This window comes from Bos mutus, chromosome 28 (genome assembly GCF_027580195.1).
Source record: "Bos mutus isolate GX-2022 chromosome 28, NWIPB_WYAK_1.1, whole genome shotgun sequence".
In the NCBI taxonomy this organism is placed as follows: Eukaryota; Metazoa; Chordata; class Mammalia; order Artiodactyla; family Bovidae; genus Bos; species Bos mutus.
Window position 1 is genome coordinate 40,360,970 of NC_091644.1, and position 21,522 is coordinate 40,382,491.

At 43.5% G+C, this 21,522-nt stretch overlaps 1 protein-coding gene across 1 annotated transcript in view; it reads left to right on the forward strand.

Annotated features, from left to right (window-relative positions):
* The window catches only part of SIPA1L2 (signal induced proliferation associated 1 like 2), a 245,437-nt gene that overhangs the window by 163,669 nt on the left and 60,246 nt on the right, over positions 1-21,522 (forward strand). Inside the window, exons 8-10 of the mRNA XM_070364870.1 lie at positions 9,457-9,614; positions 12,919-13,495; positions 17,487-17,761. Coding sequence (XP_070220971.1) covers positions 9,457-9,614; positions 12,919-13,495; positions 17,487-17,761 — 1,010 coding nt within the window. The remainder of the gene's footprint in view (positions 1-9,456; positions 9,615-12,918; positions 13,496-17,486; positions 17,762-21,522) is intronic.

Sequence of the window (21,522 nt, forward strand, 5' to 3'; positions counted from 1 at the left end):
TTTTATGAGATGGAGATACAATCCCTAGATCACGTGTATGAATTTGTATACATATATTGTAAACTAAGGGATTTCCAGCTCTTAAAACATTTATTTGGAATAATGCCATGTGGACTCACTAGATATTCAGTTCAGTTCAGTTCAGTCGCTCAGTCATGTCCGACTCTTTGCAACCCCATGAATTGCAGCACGCCAGGCCTCCCTGTCCATCACCAACTCCCGGAGTTCACTCAAACTCAAGTCCATCAAGTCGGTGATGCCATCCAGCCATCTCATCCTCTGTCGTCCCCTTCTCCTCTTGCCCCCAATCCCTCCCAGCATCAGGGTCTTTTCCAATGAGTCAACTCTTCGCATGAGGTGGCCAAAGTACTGGAGTTTCAGCTTCAGCATCATTCCTTCCAAAGAACACCCAGGGCTGATCTCCTTTAGAATGGACTAGTTGGATCTCCTTGCAGTCCATGGGACTCTTATTAAGAAGCTCAGTTTAGACCATGCAGTTGTCCTGCAGATACTTAACGAATCATCCAGTAATTAAATTCGAGGTGAGTTGCTGCTCAGAAATCTCGTAGGGCTTAACTCAAACCCAGAGAACTTGCCAACACATTAGTAGAAATAGAACGTGTGCCTTTGGACCCCACTTATGGAGCGTTTGAACCCCAGGGTCCTGCCAGCTCCCCAATTACCTGAGACACTTAAAAAAAATTATTTATCTACTTGGCTGTGTCAGTTCCTACTTCCAGCACCCTCGACCTTCTGTTGCGCACTGGCTCTCTAGCTGCAGCGTGCAGGCTCAGCAGTTACGGCCTGCGGGCTTAGTTGCCCCGTTGCATGTGGGATCTTAGTTCCCGGATTGAGGATCCAGCCCCCATCCCTGCATTAACCATGGGACCGCCGGGGAAGCCCCTGGTGGACTCCAAACTGAATCCACTCCATTGTTTCTCAGGTGGCAGCCTCTGGAATTCCAAAGCTCATTTCACTTTGCTTTTATCAGAGCTCAATACTAGATTCCTCTACCCCCTTTTTATTGAACTGTAATTAAAATGGTGGTTTTTTGAGTTCTTTATACCTGACTTTCTTTCACTGAAACTATCCCTGAAAGGTCCTACACACAAAAATGTGGATGGAATACATGAATGCTTTCAGTTTCCCAAATGGGAGATTTAAAAAAAATAATCCCTTGCATTGAGACAGTACATCACACACTGTATAGCCTAAAGACTTATTTGGTTCCATTTTCATTTATCTTTTTTAACTTGAGTGAGAATCCATGGCATTGAATACGTTATGCTGATAGATTAGAGTTAGAGAATTGTTAAAAAAAAAAAAGTTTTGCTTTTTTCAGTTGCTTTTATATATATGGAATATGTATGATCTTATATGTGGTTCATTGGGAAATTTACGTATTCAACATAGGTAATCACGTAAAAAGGATGAGAATGTAGGGTGTGGGATAAAAATCATTGGACTTGCATTCTGAACTTAACCGTGGCCAGTTACTTGCCTTGTGGCCTTGGCAAAGATTCTTAGTCTCTCAAGAAATGTGATAACTATATAATGAGGATGGAGAAGGAAATGGCAACCCACTCCAGTACTCTTGCCTGGAGAATCCTGTGGACGGAGGAGCCTGATGGGCTGCTGTCCATAGGGTCACACACAGTCAAACACGACTGAAGCGACTTAGCCGCAGCAGCAGTGTATAATGAGGATGTGGTCTAGGTAGCCAGTCGTGGGTGCTTGGAACCTTGTGCCGAGAAGGAAGGAGTCTGTACCCGGGCTCAAATAGACAGGATGCGGTATGTTTGTGATACCTTCCAAAGGTCTGGACCTGAGGAGATTTGACGCACATGAGTATATCTGGACAAAATGATACATAACATCTTCCTCTTGGTGTTAGAATTCTGTGATTCTAGGGCTTTCTTTGAGGCTTCCTCCTTCTAGGTTGGATAAAATCTTCAACAGAAAAATACAGTCGTTAAGAGCAGAAATTCTAGAACCACATTTCCTAGCTACTATCTTTGTGACCTTGGGTCACAAAAAAAATTTTTCTATGCTTTATTTTCCTTTATTGCTGAAGACAGAGACTTTTACCTCTTCTCTTTTCCCGAGTATTGTATGCATACAGAGACGTGCCCGGAATGCAGAGAGCAGTCAGTTACCATTTGTGAATGAATTAATGGACGTTTCTTAGTTGACAGAATCAGAGGAGTTAATGTGTATAAAGCACTTAAAGTAGTGCCTGGCACAGAGTGTGCTCAATAAATTTGGGGGGTTATTACAATTTATAACTTATGAGATATAGAGGACAAGTATTGTAGATGACTTAATTTGCATTTCATCATCCTGTTCCCAGTCCTAAAGATTTATTAGGAAAGGCTAACGCCTGAATAGCTAAGAAAATAAGGGACTAATTTATCAACAATTTCAGAAAACTATTTTAACTTTGATACTTAATATTTTGCTAATTGTGAGTTGTCATCAGAATATTCTGGTCATAGATCAGTGATGGCTCTTCGAAGTCTTGGAACATCGACTTTTCAGCTTTCTTGTGGGTTGTGCTGCTTTGCCAAATCCTCACCCACCCACCCTGTGCCCATGGATTGTGTTAATACCAAGGGCGTAAGTGTCTGAAATGACCATCTGGGCTCATGACTGCTCTTTGAGGCCACAGCTTAGCACAGTTAACTGTACATGAATTGTGCCTCTGACATCAGCCTCATTAACACCATGATATCTGTGACTGTTTAACTGGTCCAGACGCGTCCACATCACATAGAATTTCTTGTGTTTGTTCTTATAATAAATCAAGCTGAAAGCTTATTCCAAAATGTAGTAAAAAGTACGTAGAGAGTTCACCACAGTTGCAGAAGAGTTCAATCTTTGGAGTGTCTGACTCTTACAAAGAAAACCTCGTCAGACCTGGGGAGTGATGAGGAAGCCCGTTCCTGAATGTTTTCCCTCTTCAGTGAAGTCCCCCAGGTCTGTTTGGCAGGCAGTCCGCTTTTCCCAGGGCTGTTTCCCCTGGGTGCTTGTTCCTCTCCCACTTGTCCTGTAGACAAACCATAGTTAAGCTATCCTGGGGTGTTATCAGTGGAAAGATCCCCACAGGTTAGCTTCAAACATCACGTTGGCAGAGAAACCTTTTTCTTCAAGCTAAGTATATAAAACAGATAAAGGTAGCATGGTCCTGGCACAGAGTAAACCTCCTTTAAAAAAAAAAAAATGCTTTCATGTTAGAACTGCTCTGTTTGCAAGGGGTATCTGAGATCCATGGAGGTCCCTAAGGAAAAAGACCGAACCCCTGGGTTTCTGAGATTCCATCTGAAGAATCCTGGTCTTTTTCCAGGGATGGGCTTGACATGTACAGCAGTAATAGTGACAGAGCTTCTTAGGCTGGAACCCTTCACCATGTGACTTAGGCAAGTGGCCAGCCCTGCCTCAGAAGGCGTGTGTACGTACTTCTCAGTCCCTCGTTGGTATTGCTGAGGAACTGAAGTGAAAGTCTTAGTCGCTCCGTCATGTCCTGCTCTTTTGTGACCCCACGGTCTATAGCCCGCCAGGCTCCTCTGTCCATGGAATTCTCCAGGCAAGAATGCTGGAGTGAGTTGCCATTTCCTCCTCCAGGGATCTTCCCAACCCAGGGATTGAACCTAGGTCTCCTGCATTGCAGGCAGATTTCTTTACTGTCTGAGCCACCAGGGAAGCTGAGGAACCATTCAGCTTCATTAAGTTCTTCATTAAGTTCCACTGCATTAAGTTCTATACAAGCAGGTCCTGACTGCTGTTGGATTCACCTATAAATAGGCATCTAGACTATTTTGGAAGCATAAGGTGCTTATTCAGCTTTTCATGATTAGCTCTATTCCCAGGCCACAAAAGGGGATATATACTTATACAGTAAGAATTATTGCTTTTTGAGTAGGCTGGCACTACTCATTTTCAGAAGAGAAATACTTGTATCTTCATAATCCTTTCTTATCTTCACTTTGTTATTAAATCATTAAACATCCACATTCATGGTTTGTTTCTCCATTTCCAAAATATTCAGCTTTGCTGAACTGGTTTGTACATTTATTCTTGTCGTTGGTAAAATATTGTATGTAATATTTTTACATTCGTTATATGGTGAATCAGCAAATGCATCTTTGGAGTGGCGATTAAATTTGGTATCTTCTTGCTGATCTGAGATCAGAGTGGTTAATTGTGGTCACTTTTTTATGGAAGTGAAGAGGCAAGGTTTTCCTTCTCTAAGTATAGATCCTCTGTATTTATGTGGTAACTTGTGTGGGTTTTCCCTCTCTTTCTTATTACTCAGACTACTATTTCGTGTTCACTTTTTCCATTTCATTATACAGGAAGCTCTATAGATGTCTCTTAAAAATGACAGTGAAATTCTACCCACTGGTGTATGCATTTCTGAGTATAGAGTATATGGGCGAGGGCAGTGTGTTGTTTGCATGCATGTGTATCGTGTGTGTTCTGTGTGCATTGTGCAAAATTAGGGGAGTCTCTGAAGGAGGGGAAGCTAGCCTTGCAGGTAAAGAGCAGACACTTCTAAAAAAAAAAAATTGGTGGCACTGGGTCTGCGTTGCAGCATGAGGAATCTTCAGTTTCATTACAGCATGTGGGATCTCTAGTTGCAGCATGTGGGATCTAGTTGACGACTAGGGGTTGAAACGTCCCCCTACCCGAAACTGCACTGGAAATGCGGAGTCTTAGCCACTGGACTGCCAGGGAAGTCCAAGGGCAGACACTTTCTAAGCAAAGTTAGCAGACACAAGGTGCCTACTGCAGTGACTAGCAACAGGCGGCTCTCTAGAAGGGGGTTGTGACCAGACTGTCTGATCAGTCTGGAAGGATCAGGCCAGATCAGTCTTTATCAGCCCTGCTCATCCTGCCAGACTTTCCGATGACACCTGAAGGACTGAGATCCAGAATTTATGATTATTCTTTTGAACAGGAACACATTTCATATTTTGCTCACTTCTGCACTCATCTCTTTGAATTTCAGAACTTGTGATTGTTAAACAATGCAGTTTTCTCTTTGAAATCATGCTCATTTTCACCTGTTTGCTTTTTAAGACAAGAAACTCTATCTGGAGATCTGCCTTCTCCAGTTTCAAATTAAGCTTTCACATCACTGACATTTAGAGGCGTTTTCTGAACCACATCTCACCTACTTTCTTATGTATGTGTAGCCTCTTCTCCCCTTTCTTCCAAAATTATGTGTAACGTGTTTTGTTTTGTTTTCCTATCTTGCTAGGCTTTTTAAAAAAGAATGTAACAAATGAACCTATTTGCATAGAGGCTAGTAGATCTAACCAGGTTCAACTTTATGCCATTTTTGATGCGTACGAGACTGCCTGGAGATTGTTTTCACTTGCTTCTGGTTGTTGCACCAAGTTAAAACTGGACCTGTGAAACTCTGAAATTTGTTTAAGGAATTGAAAATTTAAACCCACATGTTGCTATTTCTGTAGCATCTGTGTGCTTTTCCGTCATGGAATTGGGTGAAGAATCACATTTTCACTTCCCTTGTCATAACAAGAGCTTATTCCTGTCTCACAGCTTGAATCCAGTGTTGGGAATTTAGCAGAACCGACTATGTAAATCTAATATAATATTTATTAACTCACTCTTTCAGTTGAAGACACTGAGTTGGCAGTCTTGGTGCCGAGCAAGTGTTAGGAGCTTCTTACGTCTAGAAGGGCCTAGAAGACGTCATCATTCCTTAATTCCTGAAATAGTACCAGGGACCTCTAGTGAATAGCAACCTGCCTTCCTGTGTGGACCACTGTGGTCTATGTAGGCTGCCACGCCCTTTCCCTTTCACTTCTGGAGTCCATTCTACAGAGTTTCATTGACCAGTTACAACAGGATATAACTAACTACAAAAGAGAACCCTTACCTTTATATAAGAAGCCCAAGAATTGCTTAGGTTATTTAATGTCCGACATTGAGTAATGTTTCTGAGAATTTGCCAGATGTATTACTTTAGTCTCTGAAGAGACTCAAGTATCCTGTTAATGGGCCAGGTGTTCATTTTCTTGGGCTGTTCTCTACAAAGAGCTTGAGATGTTATTTTCCTCTTCTTAATGAATCTGCATGTTTCCCACCCCCACTTTTTCTACAGAATACATTCTGTGATCATGGTTAAATTAACCAGAATTTTAAAAATATTTCTAGCCCGTTTTACAAAGCAAAAGAATACATTTTTAGTGGTAACAAATCCACCTACCATTGCAGGAGATGTAAGAGGTCAGGGTTCCATCCCTGGGTCGGGAAGATCCCCTGGAGGAGGACATGGCAACCTACTCCAGTATTCTTAGGAGAATCCCATGGACAGAGGAGCCTGGCGGGCTACAGTCCATGGGGTCATAAAGAGTCAGGCACGACTCTAAGCGTCTGAGCGCAGCCCATTTTACAAAGCAAAAGAATATGTTTAAAAAGAGATAAAAGCAGACCGGCATGTTATCAAAATAAGTACCCTTAAATTTTCCTTTAACTTGGGCTTTAAATATTGCGCTTCCCGAAGTGAAGTGTGGGATCAGACCCAACATCTTCCTTCAGGAGGGAGAGAAATGGGTAGGAATAGCTACCTACACTTCACTGAGTAATGCGCCAGACCACCCTGCAAGATTGGCCAGGAGGGTGGTCACTGGGGAAGAGGGGCCCAGAGTCCCCTGTGTGCCTTGGCCACCATGAGCCCTGTCTTCTCACCAGTCTGAGAATTCCTGTGTTTCGAGTAAAGTACAGCATAAGCCACTGTATCTGCGCTCAGCAAATACACTGAAGACATTGTGAGATATTTTTGTTTATTTTTTTAAACTTTTGATTTGTTCCTGAATTTTCTTGTCCTATTACAGTACATGTAAATCATATGTTTCAGTTTATTGGGGATATGAAGGAAGACTATCTTAGCCTTGTACCATTTTCAGCTTGTCGTGGTGTTTGTTTTGTTTTATTAATTTAAAAAGTTTTAAAATATTTCTTTATCTGCTTGCTTATTTGGCTACTTCGGGTCTTAGCTGTGGCTCGAGGATTCGTTGTCGCAGCATGAGGCTTCATCATGGCATCTTTCGGGATCTCTCGTCGGGGTGCTTGAACTCTCTCTAGCTGTGGCACGAGGGCTTAGTTGCTCTGCGGCATCATGTGGGGTCTTAGTTCCCCAACCAGGGGTGAAACCCATGTCCCCCGCACTGCAAGGCGGATTCTTAACCAATGGACCACCGCAGAAGTCCTCGTTTTATTTATTGTATTTTATTTCTTTGGCTGCACCACTTAGCATGTGGGAATCTTAATTCCGCGACCAGGGATGGAACCCGAGCCCCCTGCAGTGGAAACGCAGAGTCCTAACCACTGGACTGCCAGGGCGTCCCATGGTGCTTGTTTTAGATATATGTCCCTGCCTTCTTTTCTTTTCTTTCCATGAAATGTTTACTGTAGCTAACATCTGTGTCCACGAATGAATGGGTAAATAACACAGTGAATATATGACTAGTTTGCTACTGATTTTTTTACATGTTTCTGAAGTGGCACCTCATACTTAAATATCCAACAAACATTTTTGAAACAACAGATGGCTCATTAATGGATATTAATATATCTTTCAAAACTTCACTTGGGCAGTAAAACAATTTTCGTGTGTTTATAACTTTAACCATGGGGATTTAAATAGGAATTTTCCAGCATATGAATCAGCAATTTAACTGGCAAGCAGTGAATTCTGGAAGAATGGACATTTCGTTCCCACTTTTCCAGGCCTTTTATCATGCTAAATCACAAGTCAGGGGCCTGACAATGAAATCCTTTTTGTATATGGGTTTAAAAGGTTTTAAAAGTCGAACTTAATGCTCTTTACACTGAAGTATGTTCTGTAGGTGCCACATAAATTTGAACACAAGCTTGTTGCCTTTGTTATTGCTCGTAAAGAGAGATTTACTACCTGAGATTACCCTGTTCCTGCAGTGACATCACTGACTCCTGTAAAGATTACTGTCTCTATGAAAGCCGAGGATCACAGACTCTGAGCACAGATCCCAGTGGCTTTAGGTGCATCAGCTTATGGGGTGTATGGGTTTATCAGCATGGATTCAGAGGTGTTCAGTGTTTTATTGTGCAGTGTTGTGTGGCTGTGATTGTGTATTTGTATCATTTGTTTATTCATATTGGGTAGGGGGTGTCTGCTGTGTCCTGGGCAGGCCGTTAGAACCCAGGAGACCAGAACTCAGTCAGACACGTCTCCTGCCCTCCTGATGATTATGACCTGACACAGGAGAAGGAAGCCAAGACTTAAAGAGGACAAGACAGCCAGTGTTGTTGCCTTGAGCTTGGAGTGTGGCTGCAGGGCATGCACAGTGTTGCCAAGAACATTTTTCCTGGTGTTGTGGTAGCTCAGACCTGAGTGGTCTAGGAGAGACTTGGGGTGAAGGGAGTGTTCTTGGCAGAAGGAACATCTCAAGTGAAAACATTCAGTGTTACCACTATGGGGTTCTGTCTCTTCTGCATTTGTCATTTATTGGGCTTTCCAGCTCTTAATCTGGTGGATTCTGTGTTTCCAACATACATTTTAAAAAGGCCAGATTTCAGTTAATTAGTTTGAAAATATTAGCCACCAAAATAACAGCCTCCTGTACTGTTTTTAAATTTGTATATATGCATTTATGGCTGAGCAGGGTCTGTGCTGCTGCACGGCTTTTCTCTAGTTATGCTGAGCGGGCTCTGCTCTCTAGTTGCAGTACACGGGCTTCTCATCGTGAGGGCTTCTCTTGTGCAGCATGGGCTCTTGGGCCACGCGCTTCTGCAGTTGCAGCACGTGGGCTCAGTAGCTGTGGCTCCCGAGCTCTAGAGTACAGGCTCAATAACTGTGGCATGTGGGCTTAGTTGTCGCACAGCATGTGGGATCCTCCTGGATCAGAGATTGAACCTGTGTCTCCTGCACTGGCAGGCAGATTCTCTGCCATGGAGCCACCAAGGAAGCCCCCAGCCTTCTGTATTTTTGTCGCAGAAATGCACGTGTCTGTGGACGCACGGACGGAACGAAGCCCCTGATGCACTAAGTGAGGACTTGGAACTGCTGTGCCTTCGCTTGGATGCCATGCCATCTCCTGCCTTTGCGTTGGAGAGCTTAACCTACAAATCTCCTTAGAGCGATCTTAGCTCTAATGGGCTATTATTTCAGGGTTAAAAAAAAATGATACAGATTAAAAGGAGGGAGAATGACATTTTAAAGTTACATTTTAAAGTAAAAGATGAACTTAAGTATTGAGGCTTTTCTCTTCGTCGGTCTTTTAGCGTGGCCACGTCAAGGAACCTGACCTTCCTAAGAACAGCTCTGCTTCTCTAAAACAAACTCCTTGAAATTGAAAGCTGAGTGCACTGTATATATTTACATATCTTGTTTTTACAGAAAACCTTGTCTGTAACTGTGTGTGTGTGTGTTCACTTCCCTGACCGCAGCTCCTGAGGAAAAGGCATATAGGAAATGACATCGTGACCATTGTCTTCCAAGAGCCTGGAGCACTTCCTTTTACTCCAAAAAGCATCCGGTCCCACTTTCAACACGTCTTCGTCATCGTCAAAGTGCATAATCCATGTACGGAAAACGTGTGCTACAGGTGAGTCGGCCGCCCCTGGCGCTCCGTGCTCCCAGAGTTGTTCCAACAGGTCCTCCTTTCCCAAAATATCTTTGTTTTCCAATTATTCTTTCTCAGCCCCTAATTATACTTTGATTTGTTTTTTCTCCCTAATTACATTTCCCATGGTCATCATTCAGGTACTTTCTGTAAGGAGTAATTGTCTTCTTCGCATTTTGAAACAGTGCAATTCCTAGCAGTTCATGAGTGTAGGTGACGCCTTTCCTCAGCATTCAGGACATCATCCAGCCCTGCCAGCGCCAGCGCTTGGTTGATGGCAGCCCCAGAGGTGGATGATGCGGCCACATCAGTGCTTCCCTGAAAGAAACATATGGTGATGGCCCAGTATCTCTTCTTGTCCAAGGTCTTGGAGACACTCACACTTGTGGGGCTCTCAAGACGGGCGTCTGATGCTTTGGTGCTCTCAAAAGGCCAGCCAGGTACCCAAGAATCCCAGGACAGGCTGGCAGGGCCTGCCTTTCCTCCACCCCTGCTCTTCTTCAGGCAGCAGCTGTCATGAGGCAACTGTCTAGTGGGGTGTTGTTGAAAGAGCGGTTCCCTGACCTGAGTGAGGTCCAGGTCTCCTGCCATGTCTACAGCTTGGCTTATTTTTGTGTGTTAGTTGCTCAGTCGTGTGACCCCATGGACTGTATAGCCCACCAGGCTCCTCTGTCCACGGGAATCTCCAGGCAAGAATACTGGAGTGGGTTGCCATTTTCTTCTCCAGGGGATCTTCCCAACCCAGGGATTGAACCCAGGTCTCCTGCATTGCAGGCAGGTTCTTTGCCATCTGAGCCACCAAGGAAGTCCTTACTTTGGGGGCCCTTCAATTCCTTCTCTGAAAACTAAGGATAACAGTATTGACTTCAGTGTGTAGTTAAGAAGAATGAATGTTCAGAACGACTTTTATTTAAAAAAGTGATACTTGAAAAAAAGACATCTAGCCTGTATAAAGGATATGTGCTTAGTTGCTCAGACATGTCCCATTCTTTGTGACCCCGTGGACTGTAGCCCGCCGGGCTCCTCTGTCCTTGGGGATTCTCTAGGCAAGAATACTGGAGTGGGAAGCCAGGCTCTCCTCTAGGGGATCTTCCCAACCCAGGGATTGAACCTATGTCTCCTGCACTGCAGATGGATTCTTTACCGTCTGAGCCACCAGGGACGATATGCCTAAATCCAATAACGTTAGTGCAAACACGCTCATTTGGCTTATTCTTCTGGGATCTCCCCCATGAATGGTAATTATGAAGAATCATCTTAAATGAACTTCCCTGATGGATTGGAAACATGAGCCTAGGGCGTTCTTGTATTTGGTGTTATTTTATCTGCTGCTATTTTTAGGTCAAATTGGGTATTTTTAATTACTTTCTATTTTTAGTTTATTCTTCTATCATGAGGTGGTTGATTAGCACAAAAAAAATCTTAAAAGATAAGTAATACCTTTTCATTTTTATTTCTTTAGAGCTTTCTGGGTTTAATGAGATTACTGGGGGGGATGCCTTTGATATAGATCTTGCTTATAAACAAAGCGGCTTGCATTATGTTTTCTGTGGTAAAAGACAGTGTATACAAATGGTTCAAAGACAGGCTCATTGCCTTTTGAGAAACCACATGTTATTGCTAAGTTATCATTTACTAATGAGGTTCAAGTGTAAAGCAGCAGAGTGCTTCAAGGTTTTAAAAGTGCCTCATAAACATTCATGGGCTTCCCATGTGGCTCAGTGGTAAAGAACCTGCCTGCCAATGCAGGAGACGTGGGTTCGATCCCTGGGTCGGGAAGATCCCCTGGAGGAGGAAATGGCAACCCACTCCAGTATTCTTGCCTGGAAAATCCCATGGACAGAGGAGCCTGGTGGGCTACAGTCCTTGGGGTCGCACAGAGTCGGACGTGACTGAGCGTGCACACACGTGACAGAGTTTGCTTGTCTGTCCCAAAGACAGGCAGTCCTTCCCTGTCCCTTCACACTAGCTGAGGCCCCGCCCAGACTGTCTTCTGGCTTATAGCTCATTTTCCCAGAAACAATTAACTCTGTTAAAGGGTGTGCAGGTTACAGCAAAGGTGGGAGATCCCTGGGGACTATGATCTATTTAGAGTCCCACCAGCTACATCCCAGAAGATTTCACACCTGTTTTCATTTCTTAACTCACTTCTTCCAGGATTTTCTACAGTGAAGAAAGTGAAGCATAGATGACTTCCTTTATTTATCTCGACACAGAAAATATCAGTCTGGGCAGATGTGGGATTGGTTCTCATTCTCGGTCTGCAGAAGCTGCTCAGTAGTTGGGGAGTAGATATTGGAGGGTTCATTCATTCACTCACTCCAGCCTTTCATCTGCTAATTTATTAATTCACTCTTATTCCAAAACAGATTTGAGACAGTGAAAGCTTCTGTCTGATACAAGGGAGCATTATTGGTTTTGCCATATTAAAATGATTGCTGTCACTCTGTGTTTGAAATATCATAAAACTTCCGTTTCCATAAAATCTTCATTTACGCTTCCAAAATGTGATCAAGTGAGCATTTCCTTGAAAAAAAAGGGACATTCAAAAACGTTGGCTCTGTAGGGATGGTCCCTGTGCCCAGTAGCTCACCAGCAGGGCAGATCTCACTGTCAGCTGTTGGAGGGTCACTGCCTCTCAGTGGTGACTAGCCACGGAATCGAAAGAGCACCAACCTGGCTGCACATCCATCGCCCCTGCCTTAGCTCGCACAGTCACGGTGCAAACCAAAGAACTGGTAGTTGATACGGCAGACATTGATTTCTCACAGTTCTGGAGGCTGGAAGTCCAAGATCATGGTGTTGACAGGTTTGGTGCCCCCTGAGGCCTGTCTCTCGCCTTGAGGATGGGCATCTTCTTGCTGTGTGTTCACGTGGTCTCTGTTCTGTGTGTCTGCATCTCTGGTTACCTTTCTGTGTGTTCATGTTTCACTTTATAAGGACACTTGTTAGACTGGATTAGGGCCCACTTTCATTATTTCATTGACTTAACTATCTCTTCAAAGAAAAGACCCAGTCTCCAAACACAGCCACTTTCCCAGTTACTGGGGTTTTGGACCTCAGCATACAAATTTTGAAGGGAGGCTACTCAGCCTGTAACTTCCCTTCCCTGCACCAACTAAATTTGAAAGTTTTGCTTAAAAACAAACACTTGATATCCAGAGGCGTGGAAAAGAAGAGGCAGTGAAGTAGACAGCTTCAGTTGGAAGTGTGCTCTGCAGTTACATTTCTGAAGGTAACTATTATGGCATCGCAGTTCAACTTGTTTCTCCTTTTCCTCCCTCAGCGTTGGAGTTTCTAGGTCGAAAGATGTGCCACCATTTGGTCCACCAATTCCCAAAGGTGTCACTTTCCCCAAGTCAGCAGTATTTCGGGACTTCCTTTTAGCCAAAGTCATCAACGCAGAAAACGCAGCCCACAAATCGGAGAAGTTTCGAGCGATGGCCACTCGGACGAGGCAGGAGTACTTGAAGGACCTGGCGGAGAACTTTGTCACGACTGCCACCGTGGATACCTCCGCGAAATTCAGCTTCATCACTCTGGGCGCTAAGAAGAAGGAGAAGGTGAAGCCCAGGAAGGATGCCCACCTGTTCAGTGTGGGGGCCATCATGTGGCACGTCGTGGCGAGAGACTTTGGCCAGTCCGCGGACATCGAGTGTCTCCTTGGGGTTTCCAATGAGTTCATAATGCTGATCGAGAAGGATTCCAAGAACGTGGTCTTTAACTGTTCCTGCAGGGATGTCATTGGGTGGACATCTGGGTTAATGAGTATCAAGGTGTTTTATGAACGAGGAGAATGCATCCTTCTGTCCTCAGTGGACAGCTGTGCTGAAGACGTCAGGGAGATTGTCCAGCGCCTGGGCGTAAGTACAGGTTTTGTTTCCCCCCTGCCCCTTAGGCCTTCAACTTCATATTCATAGCTTCCGCTGTGGAAGTTCCACCCCAGATGTGTTACCTGGGGAATGAAATACTTTTCCTCATGGGTAAAACTGATTTTAGTCCTTGTGAGCGGTTACTGAAGCCATGAATGGTGGAGAAGCATCCATTAACAATTGATTAGAAATGAAAAGTGAAAAAAAAAAAAAGAAATGAAAAGTGAAGCCAGCTTTCCAAAGGGAACATTGGGACTTATTTTTATAGTGGTTGAAGGAGGGACAGAAGAATTGACTAGACGTTGTGTGTGTTTGTAGAGACTTGCATGACAGCACCTTAGCAGGAGGAGGTTAATAGGCACAGAATCACCGTTGACCATATTGATGGTCAGTGTAATCGTATTTGCCCCTTCAACTCTGTGCGTTTTTATGCAGTATTTCTGTTTAGTCTCCTAGGTTAAATATGTTATTAATCTTGCAGCCAGTTTCTTGCAGAGGTTTTATAGAATTACCTAGTAAGTTAGAAAGATTTAAAAGAAAAAGTCATGAAAGAGATTGTTATTTGTGGTACAAAGCAAAACCCTTCAGTGATGCCCATGGTATTTAGCAGTTGTGTTTATAAGTCTTAGTATAACAAGGGAAGATACACATTTTAGTTTGAGTATATACAATAAAATTATAAGAATAAATCAAATGAACAAAATATGATTTGACAAAATTTTTCAGTGTAAATCTTCCCCCAAGGGGATGTGTATTTGATTCATTAGAAAAGATTTAGTCAGTTATGGATCATGAGAAAAAGGAGAAATTATACCCATTTCCTTCCCCCTTTCCTGCCACCACATATAAATCTTTTGTTATTCCAGACCACATAGAAGAGACAATGCAATCAAGGCAGTGTCTGCTGGCTTTGGAGAAATAATGTTGTTATTTGCAGGCACTCTTTACAGGAAGGGCCTCAGAGTGTTCAGCAGTATTGAGGGCATATGTGCACAAACCACGATGTGATTTGGGGATGATTAAGTGTGTGATCAGATTATGTATCTGGAGAATTGAGTTATCTGGTGAGTCTCAGGACACGTGCTTTCGGTAATCCTGGAAGTACTTCTTTTTCAGAGACCCACTGAGTCATTATAATCTGTGCTCTGGAAAATACAACACAAACACATGTCCCTTCACCAACCAGCAAAAATGCATGTCCCAAAGGGTGTGATACATTCACTATTCCAAGGACCCCATTCTACCATCTTTCTAGAAAAGTGACTGTGTGACTAAGCTGCCTGATAGCTGGAATATATTTGAGGAAATATTGAGTTAACCAAAAAGTTCCTTCAGGTTTTTCCATTAGATAGAGCAGAAAAACCTGAATGAACTTTTTGGCCAGTCCAATATGCTGTATCTAGGATGACTTATAACGGGAGATGGTAGAAATAAACCAACCCAAAGACCACTGGGGGCTTAAGGCTGGTGCCAGGCAGGAGAAGTAGAAGTGGAAAGGAAGAGGATGAGGCTGTCGTAGTAGAGAGGTTGGGAAGGGGCACTGTTGGACAGATGCTGAACTCTGCATTTTCTAGTGGTGAAAACAGAAGTGCCGATTACGCAGGTAAAGACACAGGTGGGACATGAGAACTCCTGCCTAAAGGGACAAGCGGGGCGGTCACTTTCTGAAGAGCCCAGGCTGGGTCGAGTGCTCTGCTGTTGCCATCTTGAAACTCAGAAAGTTTTGTCTAAGGGGCCATACATTTTTATTTTGTACCAGATTTCACAAATTATGTAGCCAGTCCCAGGTGCAGAGGTAGGAGGCCACCATGTGATTATTGATCATGTAATTATGTGAGGAACTCCAAGTCAGTGGAGAGCATGATCCTTCAGCCTTTGTAAATGTTAACGAGCAAGGAACAGAAGGGAGAAAGAAACTGTAAAAAGTAGGGGATGTGACGGCTGGTTGGAAGAAATAAGAGGAAGAGACAGAACATGTGGGACTCAGGAAAAGCTTGACGGTTCACTCCTCAATCTGATATATGGATGTTAAATTTCAACTGAGAATTATGTTCCTATTGTAAAGAAGGCCAGGCACATGTCCTCTGTGGTCTTTTGGTCAGCGAGCTTAGTTGAAACAAAGCTGAAAAAAAGAAGTGAAAGAAAAATGTATTCATGTTGTATAGATTACAAAAGTACTTGTTCAACAATTTTGAATTAGTTCAGTTCAAAACTTTGGAAACTTCAGTCTTTCAAAACTTCACCACTAAGACCAGCAATCCCTTTCCCCATTTTCCTAAGCCCCAGACTGTCCCTGCACCGACGAGAAACTGATTGGCAGTGTGAGCACTGGGGTGGTAACCGTGGCAACGTCAGCCACGCGGGCGAGACACTGCACCAGTCTGGGTCCCACAGCTGTGTATACAGTCATAGGTCTTATTAAATAGGAATCTGTGTATTCAGAGCACGTTTCACGGAGAATTTATTTTTAAAACTGAAACTTCACACATGAGCTCTGTGCTTTGGAGGATACGGGTATGATACCTCCTGGTTTTAAAGTACCCACAAGTAAGTGATGCCATGGTCACCAAAGAGCTCCTTTGGTGGCTCAGTGGTGAGGAATCCGCCTGCCAATCCAAGGGACACAAATTAGATCCGGTTGGGAAGATCCCCTGGAGAAGGAAATGGCTACCCACTGCAGTATTCTTGCCTGGGAAGTCCTATGGACAAAGGAGCCTGGCGGGCTACAGTCTGTGGGGTCGCAAATAGTCCAACACGACTTAGCAGCTAAACAACAATGACAATATGTCATCAAATTATATCTTCAGTGACCCCGTGTTTCTCTTCCCATTCACGTGGGCTATTCTCAGTAGGAACTTTTGAGGGTGGCGCTAACGAAGTGCTGGTGCTTTAGTGTACCTAGTGAGATGCTTCCTGCAGGAGGGCCTTTCTGCATGCTGCCCTCGTCTGGAGACAGTGAGGAGGCTGGCTGGCTGGCCCACGTTTGATCTGGATGGTCCTCACCACCCAGGCAAGCGCGGGCAGGCAGTCCCAGGAGAGGGGTCCCAGGGTTTAGAATAGGATGTCCACAGGTTGCTACAGAGGACACTTCCGGTTTCTTAACCTTTGGACTTCCTGCTGCTGCCCATCCTCGGGGGCAGGTCACTAAGTGTTAGCTTGGAAAGGCATGGGGCCATTTTTCTTTCATTGTTTGTATATGCCACACTTTGTGTATCCATTCTTCCATCCATAGGCACTTGAGTTACTTCCACATTTTGATTATTGTAAATAACACTGCTAAGAACATGTGTGTATACATACCTCTTTGAGACCCTACTTTCAATTCTTTTGGGTATATACCCAGAAGTAGAATTGCTGAGTCACATGGTAATTCTATTTTATATTTTTGAGGAACTGCCATACTGTTTTTCATAGCTGATGCACCACTGGGCCATTTTATAAGTTGAATTACATTGTCTAATAGGGAATTTCCTGGCATCTAGTGGTTAGGACTTGGTGCTATGACTGCTGGGGTCCTGGGTTCGACCCTTGGTTGAGAAGTAGGATCCTGCAAGCTGCACAATTGGGCCAATAATAATAATAATAATAATTGCCTAGTGGGCTTTATTGCTTTGATGGGTGACAGGCTTCATGTTTTTTCAGTTGCTTCAGTCTCTTTGAAACAATGGAATTTAGATGCTTGAGCACCAAGTCAGGTGACATAGCAAGGGGAGGGGAAAGTTTTTAGAGCCCATCTTAAGCTCTCAGGCTCTGGATCATTGGCTTCTAGGAAAAAGCAGGACACCTGTATCCGATTTGGCTTTGAAGAATGAAACCATCATTTTACTTGTGTTATTTTCTCTGCGGCGGATGCCAAGGATAATTACGATAAAGTTTGGGTTGAACGGTGTCCCTGCCTTGTTTTCTTGTCACTGGGGTAGCTGGAGGGCAGGGCCTTGGTGCCTCCCGTAGCCCTGCCTCTCATCGTCCCCTTCCCCCTTAGATCGTGACCAGAGGCTGCGAGACGGTGGAAATGACCCTGAGGAGGAACGGGCTGGGCCAGCTGGGCTTCCACGTGAACTTCGAGGGAATTGTGGCAGACGTGGAACCTTTCGGTTTTGCGTGGAAGGCCGGCCTTCGCCAGGGTAGCCGCCTCGTGGAGATCTGCAAGGTGGCCGTGGCCACGCTGACCCATGAGCAGATGATCGACCTTCTCCGGACCTCGGTGACTGTGAAGGTGGTCATCATCCAGCCCCATGATGACGGCTCGCCTCGGAGGTAAGGCTCTCGTGCATGAGCACTCCTCCTTGGCCTCTACAGCAGGTGCTGTCCTGTAAGACCCTCAGAATACAAGGTCATATGCATCTTCCACCGAAGTTGTTCGGACATCCACCATTAGCACAACTTAAAAGATCTATTAAAAAATCATTAGTATATAATAAATGATACACTCTCATTTTCTAAGCTCTCCTTTGGTACACTGAAGCCATTGGGTTCAGAATATTTACTTGCATGTGTGATGGAATACTGGGAAATCAGATACACTGTTTGGTGACCACTCCATTCTGGTTGAACTGGTTCAGGGCTTTCTCATAAGCTATCATGGGAAACATAGAAGAAGTGACTGGACTTGGCAAGCTCAGAGATGGATGGGTGTGAGGAATAGGAACAAGAGTGGAATTAGAAAAGGATACTGTGGCATTGTAAATAGAAAGTTCTCAGGTTCAACATCAGAGGGGTATTAGGCCAAAAGGAGAAGGAACAAGCCACCCACCTGGCTGTGGCCCGCCTTGTACGGTAGGTAGTACGTATAGTGGCATCTGGAGCATCCTTTCTCTGCCTCCATCTCAAGTGGAGGTCCTACTGGTCCCCCCAGAGCTCTGGCTTAGGAGGGATCGGCGTGCTTGAAATCCAGGCCAGGCACTAGCTATGTGACTTTGTCACCTGCCAGTTCTTATTTTCAGTCCCTCAATCGTGTCTGACTCTTTGCAACCCCATGGATTGCAGCACGCATGCCAGGCTTCCTTATCCTTCACTGTCTCTTGGAATTTACTCAAACTCATGTCCATCAAGTCAGTGATGCCCTCCAAATATCTCATCCTCTCTTGTGCCCTTCTCCTCCTGCCCTCAATCTTTCCCAGCATCAGGGTCTTGCTCTCTCTAAGCCTCACTTAATGTCTGTAAGGTGGGATTATTATATTGCCTACTTCTTACTGTTGATGAAAGTTAAAGAAGGTGATAATATGTAAAGCAATCTGCACCTCTGGCATAGTCAAAACCCCACACATTTCATGAGAAACAAACACACAAAAGACTAAACCTTTAGGATAGTCATTTGAATTTTTTCATGCTGTAAAAGAAATTCTTACTCAAAGATAGCAGAATGACTATGTCCACTCCCTGATCTTGTTTCTGTGGTAACCGAGGTCCCTCTCTGTACTCTGTCCATTTCCTTTCTCCCAACCTCCAAATCAGCACCATCGAATAGCACTTTCTCTGAGGACATGTTCTACATCTGTACTGTCTAAACAGTAGCCACTAGCCACATGGGTAGCTTGAAATGTGGCTAACGCAGCTGCGAAAATGGAGTTTTTATTTTAATAAATGAACTAAGACTGTGTTAGCCACATCTGGCTTGTGGCTGCCATATTGATTGGATGGTGTGTGTGCCTGTATGCTCCGTCATGTCTGACTCTGTGACCCCCTGGAGTGTAGCCTACCTCATGGAGTTTTCCAGGCAGGAATACTGAAGTGGGTTGCCATTTCCTACCCCAGGGGTCTTCCCACCCCAGGGACCGAACTCGAGTCCCCTTCATTGGGAGGCTGATTCTTTACCACTGAGCTACCTGGGGATACACCAGCTCTAAACCATGATCTTTTTTTAGAAAATACACCAGTGGTAAACCACCTTCCTCTCTGGTTAATGTACAGAATTTTACAAAACTGTGTTTCTGTTGGTTATCTTACCTTTTGCTCCCTGCTTAACTTTCTACGGTCTGATTTCCTATATCTGCCTAGTAAGGTTATAGAGTAAAAGTTAATGAGCTGAAATTTTTGAGAGTAGCAGCCACATGTCACAGGAAATAACAAAGTTATTTCTTGTTGCCTTGCCAGATTCTGTCCCATTAAATTCATTTACTCCCCAAGAATCCTGTGAATCACTCCTAGGGGTATGAGTACAAGGAAATCAGATAGAAAAATTACTTTCCTAAAAACAAGACTTGGACATAACAGAAAGCAAATCCTTTAATCTTTGAAGCTAAAATATTTGTAAGTGAAAGTTTTTTAATAGATTTTATTTATTATAAGTAAATTATAAGCCACTTATTAGAAATTTTACCACATGGTAAGATTTTTTTCTTCATTGACTGGAGGTATAGATTTATAAATTTTGTGGTGAGAATCAAATTTTGTGCTGTCTTCAAGGTTGATTACTTCTGTTGTATTTGATATAACTGTTACCATGTTCTCCCCAAATTAAAAAAAAGCAAAACATTTTTCTCCTATTTTTAGTTTTGGTCTGATGTTACTCAGTAAGACATTTTTTTTAAGCTTTCAAGAGATATCGTTAATAAAAATGTTAGAGTTATCATTATATTTGGTATTTAAAACATATGATTTAGAAAAGTAGAATTTCTTAAGTAATACCAAATTGTTTTTCAGCTAAAGCGAATAAACAAAAGCTACCACTTAAAAGTTCTGCCTGCTATTTTTCTATCCAAGGACTTGTTATCTGCTTTGGTCTGCACATAATTCTTTCTTTGTTTTAAATGTAAATTCTCTTACTGAAACTGTTCAAGATATTTAGAGATTTTGCTTTTGTCTCCTCAGAATCTCCTTAATGTTATTCCCTGAAGATACAAATTTTTCTCCTGATTAATCTGAAATAGCTATCTTCTATATTTTTAACCTTAGCCAGGATGAGAATAAGCTGTTTACCTGGTAGTGACTCTCCAGAAGTGGTCCACCTATCATCCACATTTCCACAAGTCAGGAAGCTTTTAAGCCTAGCATGTATCATTTAAGATGCTTGCGGTTCAGGCCTCCAATTTTCTGTGAATTTGAATCCGTAAATTTGCAGATCTACATTGTTGTTAGTTTTGGATTCATGTTCTGTGCCAGCAGCTCCCTGGACACCCTGATAAAAGGACTCATCATGATCTGGCAGCCTTACGTCACTGGAAATTATCCTTGAAGTGACAACCCTTTGCTTTAGACTCTCTTGCTGAGTATGAGGGCTTCCCAGGTGGCAGTAGTGGTAAAGAATCCACCTGAAATGCAGGGAACACATAAGATGCAGTTCGATCCCTGGGTTGGGAAGATCCCCTGGAAAAGGGCATGGCGGCACACTCCAGTATTCTTGCCTGGAGAATTCCATAGACAGGGGAACCTGGCAGGCTACTGTCCATAGGCTCACAAAGAGTCAGACATGACTAAAATGACTGAGCATGTACACATGCATGCTGAATATGAAATGTCTTACATTTCATCCCCACCCTAAGCAAGTCTGGGCTTCCCTGGTGGCTCAGAGGGTAAAGAATCTGCACGCAATGTGGGAGACCTGAGTTCGATCCCTGTGTTGAAAAGATCCCCTGGAGGAGGGCATGGCAGCCCACTCCAGTATACTTGCCTGGAGAATCCCCAGGACAGGAGCCTGGCAGGTTACAGTCCATGGGGTTGCAAAGAGTCAGACGCAACTGTAAGTAAGCAAGTAAGCACAGCACAGCTGAGCACCATCAGCCTTCTGTGCTATTAGATTTTATTAATGACACTGTGGAGGAGGGTATAGAAGGAGAAATGAGCAACACTTCACTCATTTTGAAAATTAAAGTGCAAACCTTTTTTAAATTTAGTTTTTATTTTATATTGGATCATAGTTGATGTATTAAATACAATGTTGTGTTAAGTTTCAAGTGTACAGCTAAGTGATTCAGTTATCCATATACATATATCCAGATTCTTTTCCCGTTTAGGTTATTACAGATCTCTACAGAGTAGAGTTCCTTGTGCTGTACAGTAGATCCTTGTTGATAAAGTAC